General features: G+C 47.7%; 1 protein-coding gene across 1 annotated transcript; it reads left to right on the top strand.

Annotated features, from left to right (window-relative positions):
• The first annotated feature begins 8,991 nt into the window (after positions 1-8,991).
• Positions 8,992-23,752, top strand: ETHE1 (ETHE1 persulfide dioxygenase). The gene is made up of 7 exons (XM_058529472.1): positions 8,992-9,086; positions 9,513-9,657; positions 9,766-9,914; positions 19,910-20,039; positions 22,625-22,714; positions 23,115-23,231; positions 23,541-23,752. The coding sequence occupies exons 1-7, from the start codon at positions 9,006-9,008 to the stop codon at positions 23,591-23,593; spliced, it is 765 nt and encodes a 254-aa protein (XP_058385455.1). The 5' UTR covers positions 8,992-9,005; the 3' UTR covers positions 23,594-23,752.
• The last annotated feature ends 1,174 nt before the right edge of the window (positions 23,753-24,926 follow it).

The following is a 24,926-nucleotide window of genomic DNA, read 5'->3' as shown; positions in this document are numbered from 1 at the left end:
TCCACATCCCGGCTCATAAGGAGCTGACACGCCCTGGCAATCAGGAAGCAAATGCCCTAACCCAGGTATGAGCCCTAGCAACCGACCCCTCAGTACTTACAGCAAATTGAGTGCACAGAAAGAGCAGCCACCGCAGTGCCCGGGTGGGATGGCTAATTGCCAAAGATGCCAGATTGCCCTTGAAATACAGTGGCTTGGGTAATGCAGTCACAGCATGTCCTGGATGTTCTAAACAATGCCCAAGGCAACTGCCAAAGGAATCTGGGGTCATCCACTGGAGTTCCCAACTGGTGAGGGACTGGCAGGTTGATTATGTTGGCCCCTTCCTGTGAGTGAGGATTCTAAATATGCCTTAGTTTGTGTAGACACTGAGTCTGGATCAACCCAAGATTTCCCCTGTCACTGCACAAACCAGGCTGCTGCCATTGGGGATTAGAGAAATTGAGTGCCATGTACAGATACCCTCGTTGACTAGACAGTGATCAAGTGTCCCATTTCAAAGGTCATGATGTCGAAGACTGGGCAAAAGAATGTGACATTGATGGAAGTTCCATCTCCCCTATAACCTGCAAGCAGCAGGGTTGCTTGGAAAAATGGAATATGAAAACAGCAGAATAAATTACTAACAGGTAAAACCACCTTGGCCAACTGGACTATAGTGCTGTCCCAGGCGTTAACACATTTGAATGATCAACCATATGTTGCCCCATATGCCAGACGGGGGACCCTTGCTGGGACACCCAAGACTGTAAAGGTATGGGAGTCGCAGGAGGCAATCATTGCCCTGACTATCACTGTGGATCAACATGCTATGCTGCTGAGAACACTAAGCCCCATCATGCCTGGGAGAGGCATTATCTGCTGGGATTTGCAATGGGACGTCCTGCCAGAATGAGTGAGTTACTTGGTGCCCTGGCTGAGGGGGAACTATTCAATCTCTGCTGGGATGCTGTTGTCCTGCTGTGAGCCAGGCCCGTGGAAACACACTCTACCCGGGGCAGGACATGCAGTATTGAGCGGGGCGGGGCCCAGTCCGGCACATCCCACCCCCAGTCCATCTCCTCACGCCTGACAGGGCTGCCTCCCCTGGCCGACATGTATGGTATGCACAACCAGGTCAAGTTCCTAAAGCTGCCAACCTCCCGCTCCTCAAAGTCAGGTGGGCACAATTTGGCTGTCATCTTTGTTCCTTCCATTGGCCTGGAGGATGTTATAGCCCTTACTAAATTCACCCAGCGAGCCTTAAATGACAGCCAACACAGCTGGTCCTTACTGAACACTGAAATGTCTCTAATGAGAAAAGCTATCCTTCAAAATAGGATGGCCTTGAATGTTATTACTGCCTCATGAGGAGGCACCTGTGCCATTATCCAAACAGGATGTTGTGTGTTCATGCCTGGTGAGTCTGCTCACCAAGATGTGTCATCTTGTTACAGAACACAAACACAAGTTCCTTTACCCACCACACGGAGGGGTCAAAAAATTAAAAAACTGGAATGCCATGCTTATGGCAAGGAAAGGGGTTTTTTATTTGTTTTGTTTTTAGTGAGGAAGATTGGCCCTGAGCTAACATCTGTGCCAATCTTCTTCTATTTTGTATGTGGGATGCTGCCACAGCATGGCCTGATGAGCGGTGCATAGGTCCACACCTGGGATCTGAACCTGCGAGCCCTGGGCCGCTGAAGCAGAACGTGCAAACTTAACCACTACGCCACTAGGCTGGCCCTGGAAAGGGGCTTTTATTATCGAAAGGCAGCCAGACGAGGAGATGGGAGCTAAAAACTCAGATCTACCACCTGGAAGGGAAAAAGGTAGGAGTTTTTATTTGGGATTTTAGGTAGGGGAGGGGCAGCATGTAGCCTTGCTGGTTGGTGTCTTCCCACCAGCCTGTATTTGGCCTTGTGACGCTGCTTGCAGGGAGGAGGATGGCAAGGTAAGGGAATCTGCAGGTCGGTGTCCTTGGTTGTCTGCCTCTGTGATGGATGGTGGATTCTGGCTCCAGGAAGCCAAGGAGTTGGGGTCTGGGAAGCTTCAGTTTCTTGATATTCTCTGGACATCAGTTTTGCTGCAATAAACTTCAAGAACCCCTAATTAGCCAAAACCTTAGTGTGAGCCCAGGGTGAGGCCACCTGCGCTTTAATAATTTGTAACTTCTTTTTTTTTTTTTTTTTTTGTGAGGAAGGATTGGCCCTGAGCTAACATCTGCCAATCCTCCTCTTTTTTCTGAGGAAGACTGGCCCTGGGCTAACATCCGTGCCTATCTTCCTCCACTTTATATGGGACGCCGCCACAGCATGGCTTGACAAGTGGTGCGTTGGTGCGCACCGGGGATCCTAATCGGCCAACCCCGGCCGCCGCAGCGGAGCATGCGCACTTAACTGGAGCGTGGGCACATAACCGCTTGCGCCACCGCCACCGGGCAGGCCCCAACAGTTTGTAACTTCTATTTGCCTTTCTGAAGCTCAGAGGTTAAAGAAGTTTCCAAAGGTTAAAGAAACAGATATTTACATATGAATGTTACTAAAGACGCAGACGCAGGGAAGGGGGATGGATGCTTCTGGTTTTGACCTCATATATGCTGGGTTTAATGTAGAGGAATCGATACCGGGGCCGGTATCAATCTTTATTAAATCACATGAGGTCACAAGTGAACACCCTGAGTGATCTGACCCTAGCCTCGGGGACTTAATAAATCAGTAGATCGGATCATGGGGCTCTTGGTGGAAAAAGTTGTCACTGATTTTAGGAATCATTGTCTTAATCTGTGTTTTCTCTTACGTGTGCCTGTACTGTTGTTGTGGCGTCTGCCTCCAGTGCAGCCGGATATCTGCCAAATGAGCCATCTCCATGCCAGTGAAGTCCCTTGCTGACCGCTGAGGGCACATTGTGGAAGATCGGGGCGCGTGAGATTGTAAGAGCCGGTCACGAGGGGTGGAGTGTTGGAGGAGGTCATCGGGGAGGACGTGACTGCCAGTTGACCTTCGAGCTGGACCTGGGCAATTGGAGGCTCCTCACCCCCGCCCCTGTCCTTGGACTGTGCATTCCACTTGCCTTCCTGGTTCCCAGAAGCTGCTCCAAGAATACAGCCTTGAAACAGTAATGTGGTGATGAGCCTCTCTGGACTGTGCATGTGACTGAGCCCAGTTAAGGCCTCTCTATAAACTTTTAAGATTCTGGCAGGTGGGTGTGGAGGACTACTCATCTTGTGGCCACCCAAGATGAGCCTCATAAATTCCCTTGTTTACTAAACCCACCACCTACCAATCTGGAGTAGTCTGCCTCTTTCTTCGATCTCTCCCTGCCCTTCGTGCAAAGCGGGAGGTGGTTTCAGATTACACGGAAACTCTCCAGGAGGCTGCAGTCCTAGAGTGCCCATAAACATCCTCAGCATGGGTGGTGTTCAGCCTGATAACCCAGAAAGTCTGGTGAACCCTGGGAGCTGTAGGAGTTATACAGCGGGGTTATTTAGGCTTTGGAGCCAGATTGCCTGGGTAACTGGTTTGGAATCTTGGCTTTGCTGCTTTCTAGCTGTGTGACCTTGGGCAAGTCACTTCATCTTTCTGGGCCTCAGTTTCCTCATCTATAAAAGGAAGGGTTGTTAGGACTAAATTCAGTAATCAATGGAAAGTGTTTAGAGCAGTGCCTACAGTGCTCAATAAATGTTATCAATATTGGTTTTTGTTTTTATTGCGCTTTGAACTAGGCCATGATGGGGTCAAGGTTGTCCCAGGAACAGCAAGTGCGCAGACCTCAAGGTGGGAAAGAGTGTGTCATGCCATGCTCCAGACTTCCTTACCTTCCTTCCAGTTCTTGTACATACCATGGTCAATCCTGTCTCAGGGCCTTTGCACTAGCTGTTCCTTCTGTTCTCAAGGCCCTTCCTCCATCAGTTTGCCTGCCTGACACCCCCCTCAAATATTACCACTGCAGAGGGCCTCCCTTGCCCACTTGAGTTCATGGAGCCCCCTTCCCTCCATGACTCTGTTGTCTCATCCCCCTTGTATGCACCCCCCTTGTATGCATGTTAGAATGCATCCTCTGTTAAGATGGACCACTTGTCTATCTTGTTTATCTCTCTGTTCCCAGCATCCAGTACAGAGCTTAGCACAGAGTAGGTGTTCAATAAATCTGTATCAAATGAATGCTTGAAAGAATTAACAGCCAGAAGCCCTCAGTGATGGGAGGATAGAATGATGGGGAGAATGTCGAACTTGAGGTCAAGGAGTTGGAAAAAGGCCGAAGCCGAGTGGGAAACCAAGGGAGGGTTTTAATTTTATTTATTTATTTTTCCCCCCAAAGCCCCAGTATATAGTTGTATGTCATAGCTGCACTTCCTTCTAGTTGCTGTATGTGGGACGCGGCCTCAGCATGGCCGGAGAAGTGGTGCGTCGGTGCGCACCCGGGATCTGAACCCCGGGCGGCCAGCAGCAGAGTGCGCGCACTTAATCGCTAAGCCACGGGGTCGGCCCATCAAGGGAGGGTTCTAAACACAGGAAGTGACGTGGACTAGTTTTAGGTTTTCATATACTCTTTTTTTTTCTTACCATTTTTTTAAGTTATGGAAAATCTTAAACATACACAAAAGGAGAGGGAGAGGCGAGTATAACTAACCCCATAGACCCATCACCCGGGTTCAACATGGCCAATCTTGTTTCATCATCCCCAATACCCCTCCTTGAATTATTTGAAACAAATTCCAGACATTTCATCCAGAAACACTTCAGTCTGTGTCTCTAAAAAATAAGGACTCTCTTTCTCTCTTTTAAACATAACCACAAGGTCATTGTCACCTCTTTCCAAATTTAGTCATTTCTTCATGTTATCACACATCCCATCAGAGTTCACATTCCCCCAATGGTCCCATATATATCTTTTTTTTCTTTTCCAGGCTCAATGTTTTATTTTATTTCAAACATACAGAAAAGTCGAGAGAGTCATAGAATTGTTCTCTGCATTAATAATAGACTCAGCCAGCATCAACAATTACCCAGTTGTGGCCAATGTTGTTTCATTTCCCCCTACCCACTCCTCCCAGAGGATTTTGAAGCTGTATGCCAGACATCACATCCCATAAATATGTTTTTATTACCCTGGGTTTGTTTGAATCAGGATCTAAACAAGATCCACACACTGTATCTATTTGCTGTGACTCTTCAGTCTCCTTTACATGGACATTTTAAAAGGCTCGCTCTGGCTGCTGCATGGAAAATGGATGGTAGGGACGCAGAGTGGAAGCCAGAAGCCCTGGGGGGGAGGCTGTTTAATTATATTAATTACTAGCATTTATTTAGCATTTATTATATACCAGAACCTATCCTGAGTGCTTTATATTCATATTTTATGCATGCATTTAATCCTGACAGCAGCTTTCTAAGAGGAAGTATTACTGTTATCCCTGTTGTGTAGAAGAGGAAAATGAGGCACAGAGGGCGGAGGTCATTTATCCAAGGTCACACAGCAGGGAAGTGCAGGGTCATCAACTAGGTGCCTCCAGAAACTCAAGGGTGGATTTGGAAGCAATGAACTGTTTTTCCAAGTTGTTTCTTTTCCTTTTGTGTGTTAAGGAGATGTAACCACCAGCCATCCTGAAACTGACCAAGCCTCACCACGAGAGCTATGCCCATGACCTTTGCCTTATTTTAATGCAAAGATCTCTCCAGGGAGAGCTTAGGCCTCCTTATGTGGAAGCATGTTTTCCAACTGAGCCTGTGCAAGCAAATACCCGCTTCCCTCTTTTGAATATTCATTCCCCAACCAAATAAAAGTTCCTGCTTTCCTTTGTTCAGGGACATCATGACTTTGGAAATGATTCCTCATGGCCTCCTATTTGCTGCAAATACACTTTACTTTGTGAGACAACTTCCACTAGTGTAGAGTCTTATTTAACTCACGAGGAGGTGAGCCCACTTGGTTCGGTAACAGCCGGGCCTGGATTCAAACCCCTGCAGCCTGGCCCTGGAATCCATGTAATTTGCATTTATGCTTTGCTGCCTCTTGACTGGGGCAGAGGGCACGATGATGGAAAAGTGGCCCGATTGGAGAGGTTAACTCAACAGGGCCTAGTGGTGACTTGGGAGGAGGTGGCAAGAGGACGAAGGAGTCTAGGATGGTGATGAGATAACGGTAGGCAGCTCCCCTGGACAGCTTATTCTGTGCCACGTGCCCTCCCAAACTCTTTACATGTGTGAACGCATTGGACCTTCACAATGAGGATGGAACTCTTTTCAACCTCATTTTACAGATAAGAAAACTGAAGAGGATAAGTTTTGAGCCCAAGATCACACAGCTGGGAAAGGTGATGCCAAGATTTCTAACTCAGGGGACATCTCCCAGCTGACCCTACAAAAACGCCCGAGAGCATGCATGCCTTCAAGGAACTAGTAAAGAGTCTAACAATCCCGCAAAAACAATGAGAGTGGGCCCCAGAGGTGAGTAGGTCTTATTTGGGGGACCCTCATAGTAAAGAGTGCTTGAGGTCCCCATTTTCCTGGCTCCTCCCTCCCCTGGGCTCCTGAAAATCCCTCTCCCTCCCGTTGTTTCAGCCCTGATGTCCGCCCCATTGTCCCCCAGCAACAAAACTGAGGACTCATCTCTGGGCTGCTGGCTTTGCCCACCTAGAGCCAGGCAGGTGGGAGACCTCAGCCTGACGAGTAAGCGAGCAAATTCTCTCTTTGACTCTGAGCTTTTCTTCCTGCCTCTTTCTCTCCTGTCTGGGTGCCTCCCAGGTCTGAGAAAGTCTCTCCCTCTTTCTGCACGTCTCTCCCTACTCTCATGTCCCAACATCTCTTCTTTCGTATCTTCGAGAATCTCCCAGTGTATCTTTGTGACCGTATTTCTCTGATGGCCATCTGTGTTGAGGGGCCCATAGCTGGTGTATTAAGTTAAGAATGTGCAGATTATAACCTGCTGAATGAGGAGGCACAAGCCACCCACACGAGGTCAGCAGGCAGCTCCCCTAGCATCCAAGCTCCCACCTTGGGGAAGTGAAAACCCCAGATCATTTTGATTGAAGGTGCAGTTTCAATACACGCACACAAAGGAAGTAGAGTCACAAGATTTATTACTTACCAGATTCCAGAAACGTGAGGGCGGGGAGCTGGCAGAAGAGCAGTTCTCTGTCCTGGATCGTTGGCGAGGGGGGTAGCATGCACCTATTAATTATAAGGTGGTTGGAGCAGAGGTCACTAACTTTTCACAGGCTCAACTCTCAGTGTTTCTTTTCTTTTTTATTTTCTTTTTTTCTGAGGAAGATTCGCCGTGAGCTAACATCTGTGCCAATCTTCCTCTGTCTTGTATGTGCACGCGACGCCAGCACAGCACGGCCACTCACGAGTGGTGTAAGTCCATGCCCGGGCACTGAACCGGGGCTGCCAAAGCAGAGTGCACTGAACTTCACCACCAGGCCACGCAGCCTGCCCCCCTAAGTGGTTATTTTAAAAGATGTTCCTAGGAAAGGAAGGCAGGAACTTGGGGCAGGAATCCTGAGCTCAGGTCCTTATCTCAGTGTCCAGACTCTGGATGTGAGCAGGGTTGTCACTGTAAAATGCCTAGACAGCCACTCAGAAGAGCTGTTTTCTTATCACAGCATCTCATTTCAACTCTGTATTTCTCCACGTGTCTCTGAAAGTCTCTCCAGGTCTCTCTCTCTGTTATCTCTGAGTGTCTCTCTCAACTCTCTCACAATCTCCCTTATCTCTGAGTGGCTCTCTGAGTCTCTCCCCTGATAAAGACCACAGGGGATACACTAGGAGTCTGGCAAAGTTGGGTTGTATTGACTTGCAGTAGCTAAGGAGAGAGGACCACAGAGGGAGCGTTGGCTGTCTCCCCAAACACAGAGAGAGAGAGAGTTATTATAGGATTTTTAGGAAAAGTAGTATTTACATAAAATTTAAATGAAACAGAGTTTGATTGGCTCAAGGCAAAGCAGGCCTTGTGTAAAGGGATTAATGTAGGGCCTGGTCTGAGAATCCCATCCAGGGCCTGTTCCTTGGAGACTCCAGAGTTGAGATAAATGTGGGATGTTGTTGCTGGAAGCACCTCCTCAGACGCCCTCCACCTAGGTTGGAAATCAAGGCTGCTCCTCTGTGACAAAGTGACTTACAGCCTCCAGACAAGAGTGGGTGTCCTAGTCTCGCTACTGATCTGATTCCAGAGAGCAAACTTTCTGACAGGCTAGGCCTGTAGACGACATAGTTTCTCAACTCTAGGTGCTGAGTGTAAATGAACAGAAGCCGTATTTGGAGGTCCACATTCCAACAGAAGCCAAATGATCCCCAACTGATTTTGCAAGATACAATGCAAAATTATTTAAAAAAAAAAAATGATTTCTAGGGGCCAGCCCCGTGGTGTAGTAGTTGAGTTCGGTGGGCTCCACTTCGGCAGCTGGGGTTCACAGGTTCGGATCCTGGGTGGGGACCTACACCACTGGTCAGCCACGCTGTGGCAGCGACCCACATATGAAGTGGAGGAAGACTGGCAAGGGATGTTAGCTCAGGGCTAATCTTCCTCAGCGAAAAAAAAAAAATTTTTCCTGGGAAGAAATCTGATTTGTGATAAAATAAGCAATTTTTTGATAAACGTTAATGGGATCAAGTGTTGTTCTGGGAGCCATGCTCCCGCCCAACAGTCCCTCAAGATTAGTGACATTGAATCAAACATTTTTTTCTTTCTAACAGTGAGGATCCAACCACTTGCTTTTCCTATAACAGGGCACGGGGCTAGGAGCGTATCGGGACCTCTTGTTGGGTTTCTGCTTCTCTCCCTGTCTGTGCTTTTCCCAGCGTCTCCTCCTCGTCCTCCCAGTGAATGTCTCCCGGTGCCCTGTTTCTCCAGGTCTCACTGTTGTCTCTGTCACTGAAGTCTCCACACCGCCCCCAGCCGGGCTCAGCCGGCCCCGCCCGTGGCTCCTGGCGCTTGCGGCCCCTTTAAGGCGGGCCCCGCCCCCGCCCCGCCCCGCCCCTCCGGGGTCAGGGTTTCCGCTCAGTCCAGACGCGGCTGCGGGCGCGATGGCCGGGACGGTGCTGAGGGTCGCCGGGCGCCGGCTCAGCCGGCACAGCGGGTCTGGAGTCCCCCTCCTCCTGCGGCAGGTGCGCAGTGGCTGGAGCGGGGAGCGGGGTTACTGGGTCCTGGGCGGCGGCGGGGCCGGAACTCCTGGGTCCTTAAATCGGGAGCGTTCCCGGGGCCTCGAGCCTGGATCTTTGCAGAAAGGGGCTTGGGGATGGACTCTTGGGACCTTTAAAGGGAGAGATCTGGGAGCCCCCGGGCTTGGGGCCGGACTTCTGAGTCCTTTACAGAAGAGGATGGGGGCCCTGATTGGGGGTGTTTGAAAGTTGGGGTTCACTGATTCAGAAGGAGTAAGATGCTGGGGCCCCAGACTCCTGACTCTGGGGGAAGCAGGGGCTGGAAGTTTCTGCTTCTGGGTCTTAGGAAGAGAACCAAGTGGAGGCCTGGACTCGGGTCCCCAGTGAGTGGTCTGGTTCTGCGCTCTCACCTGTCCCCCACCCTCTTGCCAGATGTTTGAGCCCAAGAGCTGCACCTACACGTACCTCCTCGGTGACAGAGAGTCCCGAGAGGCCATTCTCATCGACCCGGTTCTGGAGACAGCGCCTCGGGATGCCCAGTTGGTCAAGGAACTGGGGCTGCGGCTGCTGTATGCTGGTCAGTCTGGGGGCCCAACTCCTGGGTCTGAGGGAGGCGGGGGCTGGGGGCTGGCAATCCTGCGTCCTCTCTGTGCCCTCCTAGACCTGCCCCTCCTCTCTCCCTCAGTGAATACTCACTGCCACGCGGACCACATTACGGGCTCGGGGCTGCTGCGATCCCTACTCCCCGGCTGCCAGTCTGTCATCTCCCGCCTTAGTGGGGCCCAGGCTGACTTGCACATTGAGGATGGAGACTCCATCCGCTTCGGGCGCTTCGTGAGTTGGATGCTGGGTCCCCGCGAGGGTGGTGGCCTGGACTTCTTGGACTTAAGGAAAGAGGGGGCTGGGGGCCTGGGCTCATGAGTCCTGGGGTAAGAGGGGCCTCAGACCTGCCTTCCTGATCCCTGAGTGTCTGTTTCTGGGAGGAGGGCGCCATAAACCCAGGTGGGGCACTGGGGCAAGAGGCTCAGGGTAGGTGTGTCTCTGGCCAAGCCTGTTAAGTCAACAGCATTTATGGAGTTTCCTACTGCTTTGGGGCAGGGCCTGTGGCCTGGCATCTCCATAAAAGTTGATTGGGGGCTGGAATTCTGAATGCAGGGTTGAGGGAGGGACCCAGCCCTGTCTTTCTCCTCTGTTGGAGGACAGAGCATCCTGTTGCCCCTGGTCCAGACTAGGGTGAGGCAAGCCAGCGCCCAGTGTGCAACATTTAAGGAGGCGCTCGCTCTCAGGGTCTTGCAAGAGTGGGGTAGGCATCTTCCAGGGAGAGCTTCCTTAAATGTTGCCCTAGGCGCCTGCTTACCTCACCCCAGTTCCAGCCCAGCTGTTGCCTAACGCAGAAGGGTCTGAAGGTTCCTATTTCCTCTCCTTTCTTTGCCACAGGCATGATCAGCAGGTTTCCGGCCAGAATTTCAGCCCTGGGCAATACGGAGTGGTGGGGAGGAAGCTGCCCTCAGAGGGAGAGGAAACAACTGGCAGGGCTTTTTTCTGATTAGAGGTGCTCAAGATGTAAAGAGTTTGGCTGACTTTGGGGACAGAATATCAGGTGACTGGGTGAGAACTGGGCCTCCAGGTGAGAGGGTTTTGCTCAATGGGGACAATTTATCTGAGTCAGAGCATTTAGCGGAAATGAGGGCTGTGTGTGGGATCCGAGGGTATAGCTACAGTGGTTACAGCCTCTTTATTTCAAGCCTTTTTCTGGAAGCAGGTAAAAAAATGCATTGTACGTTCACGTACAATGTGCACTGTACGTACTAGTCAGTTGCTGACAAGCATTTCTTGGGTTGAGAAGCCTTCGAAGAGTTAGAGATGGTTGGAGTTTTGTGTCAAGATAAGCCCTTTGTTAAACGGAATGGGTGATGTTTTCGATGAATGAATGTTGAAGGGTTTAGCTGTGGCAGATTTAGCTTCAGTGTTTGTTTTTTTCAACAGCTTTATCGACACAATTCACAAACCATCTAGTTCACCCATTTAAAGTGTATAATTCAGTGACTTAGTGTGTTCACAGAGTTGTGCATCCATCACCACAGTTAATTTGAGAATATTTTCATCACTCCAAAAAGAAACCCCCCTACCTCTTAGTTGTCACCCCAGCCCCCCTTCACCCCTACACCCTTAGGCAACCACTAATCTAATTTCTGTCTCTGTAGATTTGCCTATTCTGGACATTTCATAGAAATGGAATCATACAATATGTGGTCTTTTGTGACTGGCTTCTGTCCCTGGCATAATGTTTTCAAGGTTCATCCATGTTGGAGCGTGGACCTGTGTTTCATTTCTTTTTATTGCTGAATGATATTCCATTGTATGGATATACCACATTTTATTTATTCATTCATCAGTTCACAGACATTTGAGTTGTTTCCACTTTTTGGCTATTATGAATAATGCTGCTAGGTATATTCATGTACTGGTTTCTGTGTGTACCTGTGTTTTCATTTCTCTTGGGTATATATCTAGGATGGAACTGCTGGGTCATACAACTCTCTGTTTAACAGTTTGAGGAACTGCCAAACTGTTATCCAAGGTGGCTGCACCATTTTACATTCCTACCAGCAGCATATGAGAGTTCCAGGTCCTCCACATTCTTGCAACACTTGTTATTATCTGTGTCTATGATTAGTCAGTGTTTTGTTTGGTTTTCATCTGAGTTCTAGATAAACCTTTGGAGATGGGCACTTTGTACCATAAAATATGCATGCTACAATTCAGTTTTTAAAAGTGGGAGGAGCGGGGCCAGCGGTGGCCTAGCGGTTAAGTGCGCGCTCTCCCCTGCGGCGGCCCGGGTTCGCTGGTTCGTGTCCCAGGCGCGCACCGACGCTTGGCAAGCCATGCTGTGGCGGCGTCCTATATAAAGTAGAGGAAGATGGGCACGTATGTTAGCCCAGGGCCAGTCTTCCTCAGCACAAAGAGGAGGATTGGCATTGGATGTTAGCTCAGGGCTGGTCTTCCTCACAAAAAAAAAATAAAATAAAATAAAAAAATAAAAGTGGGAGGAGGAAAATAAGGGAGAGAAAAAAAATGTGCCCATCTCCAAAGGTTCATTGAGGACTCAAATGAAAACCAAAAAGAAAAAAAAGAAAGTTAGTCTTGCCTGTTAAATATGTTGATTGAGAGAGGTGCTGCTTAAGATACTGCCTCCTCCCCCATTCTGATTTAATTGTTCAGGGAATCTATATATCTATATATATATACATATATATTTTTTTTGGTGAGGAAGATTGGCCCTGAGCTAACATCTGTTGCCAATCTTCCTCTTATTTTGCTTGAGGAAGATTGTCCCTGAGCTAACATCTGTGCCAATCCTCCTCTACTTTGTATGTGGGATACCACCACAGCATGGCTTGATGAGTGGTGTGTAGGTCCATGCCTGGGATCTGAACCGGTGAACTCCAGGCCGCTGAAGCAGAGCGCATGAACTTAACTACTGTGCCACTTGGCTGGCCCTATCGGTATATTTTAAAAGCTCACAGGTGATTCTCATGTGGGTCACAAGGATTTCAGTGCTTACTCCTATTTGGAATTAAATATTTGAATTGTGGAATGTCTTTTTCCCCCCAACGTTTTATGAAAATTTTCAAGCATACAGAAGAGTTGAGAAAAAATTTACAGTATACTCCTCTATGCATCCATCATTCCATCTTATTTTTTGATGCATCTTCAGCTCATAGATATCTGTACACTGTCCCCTAAACAGAACAAATAATTTTAATTTTGTTTCATTTCACAAAAGAAAGGAAGCAAGTTTAGCTGATCGAGTTTAGCTACAATGGAAAATGACATTTTGGGTTTTTGGGTTTAGAGGGTATAGAAACAGTGGACGGTTATGCCGAGAGTAAAAACTTTTGAGTCATGAAGCGAAAGAATGAACCTGGGGACCAAAGGGCAAAGAAGCCGAGAGCTGACTTGCCAGCAGGGGGCAGTGTGGGCCGTGGGAACTGCAAGGCGAGTGAGCTGCGCGCTTGCGCTGATCGCCTTTGCGTGGCCTTGGCTGATGGGAATAGTGTCGTGAGAGTAGTTTCGCTGCTGCAGGAAACGGGAAAGAACAGCTGTGGAGCTGTGTCATGTATTTGATGCATCATGTAAGGGAAGAAAGAATATGTTGAAAGAAGGTGGGGTTAGGCAGGCCGCACAGAATCCCTGCAGAATATTCTGCAGCTGAGAGGATCCCTCAGCAAGTTTCAGGGAACAGTGGAGGGTTCCCTGAAGATGGGTTAGGCCAAGATGTTAGGTGCCCCCCATCCACAACTTTTTATTTTCAAATCTATAGCAAAATCGAAATAATAGTACCATTAACATCCTCATACCCTTCATTTAATGTTCACCAGCTGCTGACAGTTTTACCACATTTGTCATGTTCCTCTCGCACTTTTTTTTCCCTCAGCATTCAGAAGCTAAATTGCGGGCATTTCACCCCTAAAGACTTCTGAGAATAGCGATGTTTTATGTCAGTAGTTCTCAAACTCAAACTATTTGGTCTCAGGACTCTTTAACTCTCTTAAAAATTAAGGGGGGGCCTTAAAACACTTTTGTTTATGTGGGTTCTATCTATCAATATTTACTTATATTCATATATAAGTTATATAATTGTTATATGTCAATTATATCTCAACAAAAAATAAAACTATTCAGATTTGCAAAAAAATATTTACTGTATTGGAAATTGAAACAGTTTTTGTAAAAAAACAAGAGTACACAAGTACACAGTCCATCAGCTGTCAGAGCAATGACATCATCATAAGTCATGGAGCTTCTGGAAAACTCCACTGACCTCTCATGGGAGAATGAGAGTGGAAAAGGGCAAAGGCCTCTTCATCCTATTATGAAAATAGTTTTGATCTTGCAGACTCCTAGGGTTCCCTCAACTACACTTTGAGAACCATTCTTTTACAATATCTTTGTCACACCTAACAAAATATACAATAATACTTAAATAATTCTTTTTTTTTTTTTTTTTTTGTGAGGAACATCAGCCCTGAGCTAACATCCATGTTAATCCTCCTCTTTTTCCTGAGGAAGACCAGCTCTGAGCTAACATCTATTGCCAATCCTCCTCCTTTTTTTTTTTTTTTTTGCCCCCAAAGCCCCAGTAGATAGTTGTATGTCATAGTTGCACATCCTTCTAGTTGCTGTATGTGGGTCACGGCCTCAGCATGGCCGGAGAAGCGGTGCGTCGGTGCGCGCCCGGGATCCGAACCCAGGCCGCCAGTAGCAGAGCGTGCCCACTTAACCACTAAGCCACGGGGCCGGCCCTTAAATAATAGTTAAATCTAGTCCATGTTCAGATTTCTCCAGTTGCCCAGGAATCATTTTCACGGCTGTTTTTAGGAACCAGGACACAGTGGAGGTTCATAGATGGCATTGGCTCTTAGGTCTATTGAGTCTTTAAAGCCAGAGCAGTTTCATACCCTTTCTGCCCCCTGACGTTGACTTTTGAAGCGTCCAGCCTGGTGTCTTGTAGAATGTCCACATTCTGGATGTGTCTGATTGTTTCCTTGTGGTGTCATTTAACTTGTTCTTCCAAAACTTCTCTTTGCTATCAACTGATGTAGACTGTAGATATTTTTGTATTGGTTAATAATAATAATAATAATAATTTAACAATAGTTAACAAACATCGAGTGTTTGCATCTCACCAGGCATTGTGCTAAGCTCTGTAAGTGCATTTTCTCAGCATTTATCTTGCAGGATTTTCAGAATCAGATATCCCTGCCAGGTAGCAGGGAGTGGTGGAGCCTGTGGCAAATGTTAGGGTACATGCCCCATTTATGGAGACACCCACTGCACAATTCAAGTTGATTATTCATGTTTAGGAATGTAATCTGTCTACTGCCAAGCCTTCTCCGCCTCTTTCTTCTTCTTTTTTTTTTTTTAAATAGAAGCTGCAAATATACATAGTTTGAGAAATCTTCCACTTTTTTTTGTGTGTGTGTGAGGAAGATTGGCCCTGAGCTGACATCTGCCAATCCTCCTCTTTTTGTTGAGGAAGACTGGCCCTGGGCTAACATCCGTGCCCATCTTCCTCCACTTTATATGGGACGCCGCCACAGCATGGCTTGCCAAGCGGTGCATCAGTGCGCGCCCGGGATCCAAACCGGCGAACCCCGGGCCGCCGCCGTGGAGCGTGCGCACTTAACCGCTTGCGCCACTGGGCTGGCCGGAGAAGTCTTCCACTTTTTAAGGGTAGACAACAAATTCAGACTTGTGATAGCTACTGAGCAGTCCAAACAAAACCCTTCTCTGGCTGGTCTGGCCCTCAGGCCTCCACTGTGTCTTCTCTGACAAGTAAATCTCATTAAACCGTCTCAACCACATAGTGAGATCAGAATTATTTTTTCTACTTTGCAGAGAAGGAAGTGCAGAGAGGGAAAGTGACTTGCCCAAAAATTATACTGAGAAAGTGGCTGAGCCAGGATTTGAACCCAGGAGGCCTTGTGGTTCCATTAGATCAGTGTTTTTCGAATTTTAAAACATTATTATTATTTTTATTACATAGCAATTATTGTGTGCTGGGCATTTTTTTAAGTACTCTTACATATATGAAATAATTTAATCTTTATGATAGTCTTGTGAGGTGGGGACAATTATTATCCTCATTTTACAAATCAGCAGAGAAGCCCAGAGAGGTGAAGTAACTTGTGCAAGGTCACGCAGTGAGTAATAGCAGAGCCAAATTTGGAACCCATGTCATCTGGCTACAGACTGCTCTTTTTTTTTTTTGGTGAGGAAGATCAGCCCTGAGCTAACATCTGCCAGTCCTCCTCTTTTTGCTGAGGAAGACTGGCCCTGGGCTAACATCCGTGCCTACCTTCCTCCACTTTATATGGGACGCCGCCACAGCACAGCTTGACAAGCAGTGAGTCAGTGCACGCCTGGGATCCGAACTGGTGAACCTTGGGCCACCAAAGCAGAGGGGGCGCGCACTTAATGGCTTGCGCCACCGGGCAGCCCCCCCCCAGAAACTGCTCTTAACCACTAGTCTATGTGCCTTTGAGAAGACATCATTTTACATCTGGATTCAGAACTGAAACCTAGGCTTCATGAAATACCGCTTACCCTTACTGTGTACCAGGCGCTCTGAGATTTCCCACTGCATTCCATTCCTCTCCGTTCTGTTCCATTCCACTCCACTCTTGTGTGTAGCCCACTTTTTTTTGTTCATCGTTGTGGCTGTGAGATTCATCCATATTGTCACGTATAGTTATGGTTTGTTCATTCTCGTTCTCGTTCTGTGCCTCAGTTTCCTCATCTGTAGAATCGGGTCAGTCAGTGTCCGGGCTCTTGAAGAATGGGTAGACTTGACTGATGGGACAAGAGGGAAGGGCGTACCTCGGCAGAGAGAACTGCATGGGCAAAGAGATGTGGAAAAGCCCAGTGCTTTCTGGAAACGACCCCAAGGCTCAGAATAGCTGGGCATGTTGAGGAAAGGAGGCTGTTATAAGACACGAGCTGGAAAGGAGGGCAGGCAGCAGAGCTGGGGTGTTTCAGAAGTCAGGCTGAGGAGCCAGAACTCTGCCCTGGGGGCAGTGGGAGCCCAGGAAGGGTTTTGAGCGGAGAGGGGCAGGTTTGGATCTGGCCAATAGGAAACCCCCTCAGGGTCATGTGGGGGATGGGTTGGAGGCTGGTGGGCCGGGGAGGAGGCTGGTGGTTGGTCCAAGCAGGAAAGGATGAGGCCTGAGATGGGCAGGATTGTGGGGGTAGATAGAGGAGATGGATTCTAGATATTTCCGAGAAGGGAAAGGTCAGATCAACAGGGATGCTGATCATCAGTAAAGCCACTTGCGACTCAGGCTAAGTCACCAAGGCCCTGGGGAATCTTGATTCATGTGGCAAGCAGGATTTTGTTCAATTGATCTTACAGTTTTGTTCAATTTATACACATACACACTTATATATACCATATATATACTTAACTGTATCCTATATATGTACCATATAGGTGCTGTCTGACTGTACTGGTTGTTTACAGCTGATTTCCTTCTGGTTGGCCAGTACCCATGTTATAACTGCCGTTAAATATTTTGAACATTGCTCCTGAATATCCATCCATATTTTCACTTCAAAAGACATCCATGCTTTTTGTTGGAAAAAAAAAAAATTGAGAGCGTATGGAAAGATACAAAATAAAAAGATCACCCCTCTACCTCCAAAAGATAATGCTAATTTTTGAGGGGTGTGATTTTTTTCCCCTACAAGATTTTGCAAGATTTGTGATTTTGCTTTGCACTTGTTTTGCACTGCACAGATATGCTGTTGTATATGAATTACGAAGGTGTTTGGCCGAAAGTAACTGAAAACCCTATACAGTGGCTTAAATAAATAGGAGTTTAATTTTCTCCTGGAACAGGAAATTTGGAAGATGGCAGTTACTCTCTTTGATTCGGCAGCGCTGTCATTCGTGGGATTCTCTTGACTTTTCCTTCATGGTTGCAAAGTGGCTGCTGCAGCTGCAGCCATCCCACTTTGTATTCAGAGCCAGATGAAGTGGAAAGGGGAGATGACAGTGCCTTTTATCAGGAAGGGAAAAGCTTTCCCAGAAATCTTCAGACTTACTGAGATCTCATTGGCCAGAGGACTGTGTCAGAGACCACCCAGGCTGCCAGGGAGGCTGGGAAAGTGCTTGGCTGAGCACTCTGATGCCCCAAACCAAATTGGAGATCTGTGAGCGGGGAAGGGCAGAATGGATATTGGGTGTGGAGACAGTGTCTGCATATAGTGTCCTTCAGTAATCGGCAGATGACTGACCTGGGCAAGGATGCTAATTAGTGGGAAGGGCCTCTGTGACAAAGGGAGGAGTCATGTGTGAGTGGGAACTAATGTTGTAAGTGGTTGTTAGATCATTAGGGCAATAATTTTTTCTGACAGTTGCTTCCCTGAACTGAGTGTGGGGATTTCTATAATGAGAACTCTCTGGGCGGGCAGCTTTGTGCACGTGTGTCAGGGGTTCGTAATGGCAGGGTCTTAGAAGTGGCTTTGAGGGGTCAGACTGCACACATTTGAGATGTCGATGGACACTGCTAAGTTGCTCTCTAAAGTGGCGATGCTGAGCTACATCCACATCCCAGAAAATGTAAGGGCTCGCCTCAGATACCCTAAGCCGCTCTGACAATTTGGTAGGTGGAAAATAGGGGTTTTTGAATTTAAATCTCTCCCTTCCTTGCTTTTAAGGGAGATCAAACATCTTTTCACGTGTTTTGTGATTATTTGTTTGCTCTTCTATGAATTGCCTAATTTTTTCTTTCGCCTTTTTTTCTTTTAGGGATTCTTAGGAGCTGTTTATATATAATGGCTATTCATACTTTATAATACTTTTTTTTTTTTTTGAAGGTTCAGTACATGGTTGTGTATTCTAGTTGTTAGTTTTAGTTCTCTGTGTGAGCCACCACCACAGTATGACAACTGACAGACGGGTGGTGTGGTTCTACCACCAGGAAGTGAACCTGGTCCGCGGCCGTGAAAGTGCCAAATCTTAACCACTAGACCACCAGGGCTGGCTCTATAATACTTTCTTATACATACTGCTAATATTCGCTCTGAATTTTTTTGTCTTTTAACTCTGATTTCATTTTTTTCTATAATGAAGTTAAACTGTCAGTCACATCTGTCACTATTTTTCCTCGTCGCCTCTGAGTTTCCTATCATGCTTAGAAAAACCTTTCCTACCTCAGGATTTATATATATCTCTTATATGTTTTTTATGTTTAGATCTTTTGTGTATCCTGAATTTTGTGTTTTATTTTTAATTATAAAACTACATGTTCACTGTTAAAAAAAAGGATAATATAGGAAAAGCCCAAATAAATAAATATATATCTAGAGTTAATGAATAAAATTTTTTAAAAATATGACACTTTTTCATACTTACAAGTGGCTTTATAACCTGCTTTTTGCACTTACTGGATATTAAACATTTTTTCATGGGGCCGGCCCAGTGGTGTGGTGGTTAAGTTCGTGTGCTCTGCTTCAGCGGCCTGGGGTTTGCAGGTTCGGATCCTGGGCGAGGACCTATGGAATGCTCATCAAGCCTTGCTATGTCAGGCATTCCACATATAAAAAGTAGAGGAAGATGGGCCTGGATGTTAGGCCTGGGCCAATCTTCCTCAGCAAAAAAAATAAAAAAATAAAAATAAATAAAAGGAGGATTGGCAACAGATGTTAGCTCAGGGCTAATCTTCCTCACACACAGAACAAAGTAAATAAAAAAATAAACATCTCTTCGTGGCATTAAATATTTGTATATATCATCAATTTTAATGACAATGTTGAGTGACTGTTTAGTATTCCATATTTATATTAGTGTGCTTATCTTTTTCTTGATTTGCAAGATCTATTTGTATATTAAGTACGCTGACTGCTATGTGGTATATATGTGTTACAAATGTATTTTGCCAGCTTATTGGCTCCTTTTAAATTTTATTTATGATGTTGTTGCCTTTCAGAAACTTCAAATTTACTTAAAGTCAAACCATTGATCTTTTCCTTAATGATTCATGACTTTTGGGATTGCATTTGAATGTTCTTCTCTAACCAGAGATCATATATGATTTGCATTTTTGTTGTCACAGTTTTATGATTTTATTTTCTTGCTTTAAGTTTTTAATTCATTGGGAGTTTACTCTGGTGGAAGGTTTGATTCTGGGAATCTAACTCAATTTTTTGTATCAAAAAAAGTTTATCTAGATGTGACCCTGGGTGGGGTCTTCTGAGGCCAATTTCACCATGAGGGCAGGGCCATTCTCTTAGTGGTGACTGTCTGCACTCTCCCTCTCCGCCAGGCCGTGGAGACCCGGGCCAGCCCTGGCCACACCCCGGGCTGTGTCACCTTCGTCCTGAATGACCACAGCATGGCCTTCACTGGAGACGCCCTGCTCATCCGAGGGTGTGGGCGGACAGACTTCCAGCAAGGTCACAGGCCCCTTTCCCCAGCCTCAGATCTTATACTAATTATAATTAGTATAATTATATGTGTGCCAGGGTTTTAGGTATCAGTTGCAAGAATGAATGAATGAATGAATGAGTGTTCGACTTTTAGGGGGTCAGGTTTAGATTCAAGGAGTTTAGCTGCTGGAGTGGAAGGAGAGTTCAATTCAGTGGTTAGCTGATGAGAGACAGTTAGATTGAGGGGTTACGGGACAGTTAGGTTCAGGGGTGTGTTAACTATCTATTACTGTGAAACAAACTATCCCAGAACTTAGTGGCTTAAAACACTGGTTAACATTTATTATATCATACCGTTTCAGAGAGTCAGGACTCTAGGAGCAGCTTAGCCAGGTGGTCTTGCTCTGGGTCTCTCATGAGATTGTGGTCAGGCTGTCGGCATGGGCTGCAGTCATCTGAAGGCTTGACTGGGGCTGCAGGGTCTGCTTCCACGGTGGCCCCCTAACATGGCAGGCACGCTGGCCCTGGGTGTTGGCAGGAGCCTCAGTTCCTCACCACTCGGACCTCTCCATGGGGCTGCTTGCCTGTGCTCACGACATGGCAACTGGATTCTCCTAGAGGGAATGATCAGAGAGACACACAGACCCCCTAATTTTTTGTTGTTTAATTTTTTTTTGGTGAGGAAGATTAGCCCTGAGCTAACATCTGTTGCCAGTCCTCCTCTTTTTGCAGAGGAAGATTGGCCCTGGGCTAACATCTGTGCCCATCTTGCTCCACTTTATATGGGACACCACCACAGCATGGCTTGATGAGCGGTGCATAGGTCCACGCCTGGGATCTGAACCTGCAAAGCCGGGCCGCTGCAGTGGAGCATGCGAACTTAACCACTAGGCCACCAGGCCAGCCCCCTCTTTCCTGTATTTTTTTTTTTTTTTTGTGAGGAAGATCAGCCGTGAGCTAACATCCATGCCAATCCTCCTCTTTTTGCTGAGGAAGACTGGCCCTGGGCTAACATCTGTGCCCATCTTCCTCCACTATTTTATATGGGACGCCGCCACAGCATGGCTTGACAAGCGGTCCATCTGTGCATGCCCGGGATCTGAACCCGGGCCTCCAGCAGCAGAGCGCGTGCACTTAACCGCTATGCCACAGGGCTGGCCCACCTTTCCTGTATTTTGAATGTGGGTCACCGCCACAGCATGGCTTGATGAGTGGTGGAGGTCCGTACCTGGGATCCGAACCTGTGAACCCAGGCTGCTGGAGTGGAGTGCGCTGAACTTAACCACTACGCCACCGGACCGGCTCCCCTAATTTTTTTTTTTTTAATAACCTAGTCTCAGAAGTTAAACTCTGTCATTTCTTTTTTTTTTTTTTTAATAATTTTATTTATTTATTTATTTTTCCCCCAAAGCCCCAGTAGATAGTTGTATGTCATAGCTGCACATCCTTCTAGTTGCTGTATGTGGGACGCGGCCTCAGCATGGCCGGAGAAGCCGTGCGTGGCTGCGCGCCCGGGATCCGAACCCAGGCCGCCAGCAGCGGAGTGCGCACACTTAACCACTAAGCCACGGGGCTGGCCCTAAACTCTGTCATTTCTGTAATATCCTATTTATTAGATGCAAGTCACTTAGTCCAGACCACTAAGTTGAGGTGAGGGGAATTGAGCGTCACATTTTGAAGAGAAGAGTGTCAAAGAGTTTGTGGACATATTTTAAAAGTCCATGAGGGGGTTGGCTGTGGAGGATTCAGGAGTTCAGCTGCCAGGGGACAGTTAGACACTGCCATTTAGTTGCCAGGACATTGTTAGCTTTAGTGGGTGTTGCATTAGGGGTTTAGCCGCTGGAGGCAGTTAGATTCAGGAATTTCACTGTGGGAATGGAGTTTAGTTTCAGAATCTGAGTTCAGCTGCCCTTTGAGTGTGTGTGTGAACGTGGGGTTGACACTAGATTGGGAGGATTAGCTGCCTTGTGGGAGGAGAGTGAGGCTGGGTGAGAGAGGAAGGACGGAGCCACAATGAGCAGGCTGTGGGTAACCAGATCCCCAGACTGCCTCTTGCTTCCTCTTCCCTCTCTCATTTCTCCATCTTGGTCTCTGTCTTTTTCTCTCTGAGGCGCCTAATCTCCCCTCTATCCATTCCCAACACAGTCCTGAAATGGCAGGATTTAGGCTGAAATGAAGATTGGAAGAACATTCCAGAGGTTTGCCCTTGCCCCAACTTAGGACTCAGAGCTTCTTGTCAGAACCATGGCTCCATTTTCCTCTTTGGCCTCATGTCTTCAGTTTCTTACCTTCCAGTCCAGCTTCCCTGCCCAGAACCCTTTCCTGGCATCCCCAGAGTGGGGCACAGCTCCTTGGTGCTTCAGGGTCTCATCCCAGCCTTATTTACAGCCATGCTGAATTTCTTACCATTCCCAATTCTTTGTATATGCTGTTCCACCTGCCCAGAATGCCCTTTCCTCTCCTTCTCTACCTAGACAAAAGGGTACTGGCAAGAAATGAGGGAGAGAGTTTGGCTACAGTGATTTTATCTTCCCACACTTTTCCTAAGGGAAGGGGTTAGGGGGCTTCTCTCGTCCTCTTGAGCCACTGACCTCTGAGCTTTGCCTCCCCAGGCTGTGCTAAGACCTTGTACCACTCGGTTCACGAAAAGATCTTCACGCTTCCAGGAGACTGTCTGGTCTACCCTGCTCATGATTACCATGGTGAGGGCTTCCTGGAGGAGGTGTGGGACTTAACAGAACTTACTATTTGAGAAGGAGCACCAAACTGCTATAATCCTCATGGGGCGTGGAGATTACAATTCCCAGAAATTGCTCTGGCCAAAAACATCAAGTGCTTAGGTGTACTGAGTGTAGAAACTATGACTCCTAGAATTCCAGAGGGCATGAGTTTTCCTGGGACTTCCTCATAGAGCTTAGGGAACTGTGGGAAACTACATTTCCCATAGTGCCTGTCGAGGAGGGAAAGGGATCTCAGGAACATACTGGGAAGAGCCTGTTAGTCCCAGTCCAGAGAGGCCTCCTTAGGCCTCTTGGGAAATGTAGTCCTGGGAGGCCTGAGGGGCTGGACCAGTTAATATGCTCCCCTTCCCTTGGCCGCTAGGGCTCACAGTGTCCACTGTGGAGGAGGAGCGGACTCTGAACCCTCGGCTCACCCTCAGCTGTGAGGAGTTTGTCAAAGTCATGGACAACCTGAACTTGCCCAAGCCTGAGCAGATAGGTGAGCAGTTGGGGGCCTGGACTCCTGGGTCCGAGGGAGGAGGGGCTGGGGGCCTGGACTCCTGGGTCTGAGGGAGGAGGGGCTGGGGGCCTGGACCCCTGGGTCTGAGGGAGGAGGGACCTGGGGGCCTGGACCCCTGGGTCTGAGGGAGGAGGGACCTGGGGGCCTGGACCCCTGGGTCTGAGGGAGGAGAGGGCTCAGGGTCAGAACTCTAGTTTCCCAAAGAAGAAGGGCTCTTAAGATTTCTGGGTCCCCAGTGAGGGGCTCTCCTGGGGACCCCTAGTTTCACCCTTGGTTTCTTCCTTTCAGACGTTGCTGTTCCGGCTAACCTGCGCTGTGGGGTCCAGACACCCCCTTCCTGACCAGGTCTCTGTTGGTGCTCATATCCATTAAGAATGCACTAGGTGGGGTGCGGGGAGAGATTTCATCACTGGAGCCTCTCTCCTCTTCCCCTCCCTCACCAGCCCCTCGAACTTCTTAAATAAAAATCTTTTTTTTTTTTGCTCCAAATCTGTCTTCTGTCTGTTTTCTGGGAAACCAGGTGGGTTTCTGGGCTGAGGTGCCTGGGGCTAGTTCTGGTCCCTGGAGAGACCAGGGAGTGGGCCAAGGTGAAGGTCCAGAGCACCTGGAAGGAGGAGATTTTCTAACACACAAGATGGGAAGCAAACAGATATTTGGGGCAGGCCTTCTCATCTTGGATTAGAACTCCATCTTGAGGGCCGGCCTGTGGCTTAGCGGTTAAGTGCGCGTGCTCTGCTGCTGGCGGCCGGGGTTCGGATCCCGGGCGCACACCGACGCACCGCTTCTCCGGCCATGCTGAGGCCGCGTCCCACATACAGCAACTAGAAGGATGTGCAACTGTGACAACTATCTACTGGGGCTTTGGGGGAAATAAATAAATAAATAAATAATTAGAACTCCATCTTGAGTTTGAGCCACTTCCCCCTGTGAGACCCAGAATGAGGTACTTCACATCTCCAGGCCGCAGTTTCCTCGTCTGTAAAATGGAAATACCAGTAACAATTCCACGGTGTTGTGATGATCCAATGAGTCCATATGTATGAGATACCTGGCCCACTGCCTGCCTGGCGGACATTCTATGGTGTTAACTATTATTGTTGCTATCATTGGGATGATCTTCCAGGCACTTCCTGGCTTGCAGGGACAGAATGCCTAATGGTTATGAACATGGATTTTCCAGAGAACAAAATCTGGGATTAACATTAACAACATGTGTAGACTTTGGGCACACTTGTCTCCCTCAGCCTCAGTTTCCCCCACTATAAAGTGGAGATAAAAATCTCTCGCTGGCAGTGAGAACAAAATTAAATTAACGTGTATAATGTGTGTAGCACAGCTCCTAAAATCCAATAATCCTTTCTCACATGCCAGTTATTTTCCTGTTTTTGCCCAGAGAGGAAGGGGTCTGGCTGAGACCTTTAACCTCTGCCCTTCACCGCATAGCAAAGTGGGGGGGCCACACTTGCCCCTGTCTCTCGGCGTGTCTCCGACTCAGCTCAGGGCACCCCTTTCCCTTGCCCAGTTCCCCAAACCGGTCAGGGCCCTTCTAAAGGGCTTATTAGAGGGGAGAGGCCCCTATTTCTGTTCCTCTCATCCTTTCAGGATTCCCAGGGTCTGAGCATCAGTGAGGCGCTGATACATAGGTGACCAAGACGCCTGGCCCTCCAGGGGGCA

Source organism: Diceros bicornis, chromosome 34 (genome assembly GCF_020826845.1).
Source record: "Diceros bicornis minor isolate mBicDic1 chromosome 34, mDicBic1.mat.cur, whole genome shotgun sequence".
Classification (NCBI taxonomy): Eukaryota; Metazoa; Chordata; class Mammalia; order Perissodactyla; family Rhinocerotidae; genus Diceros; species Diceros bicornis.
Note: the sequence above shows the minus strand (reverse complement) of the source record. Positions and strands in the feature narration are given on the sequence as shown.

Excerpts from the sequence above, each read along its gene's own strand:
- ETHE1 (XM_058529472.1), top strand. The coding sequence starts at position 9,006 with ATGGCCGGGACGGTGCTGAGGGTCGCCGGGCGCCGGCTCAGCCGGCAC. Across the intron at positions 9,658-9,765 it reads GCTGCGGCTGCTGTATGCTG|TGAATACTCACTGCCACGCG; the intron begins GTCAGTCTGGGG and ends TCTCTCCCTCAG. Across the intron at positions 20,040-22,624 it reads GCGGACAGACTTCCAGCAAG|GCTGTGCTAAGACCTTGTAC; the intron begins GTCACAGGCCCC and ends TTGCCTCCCCAG.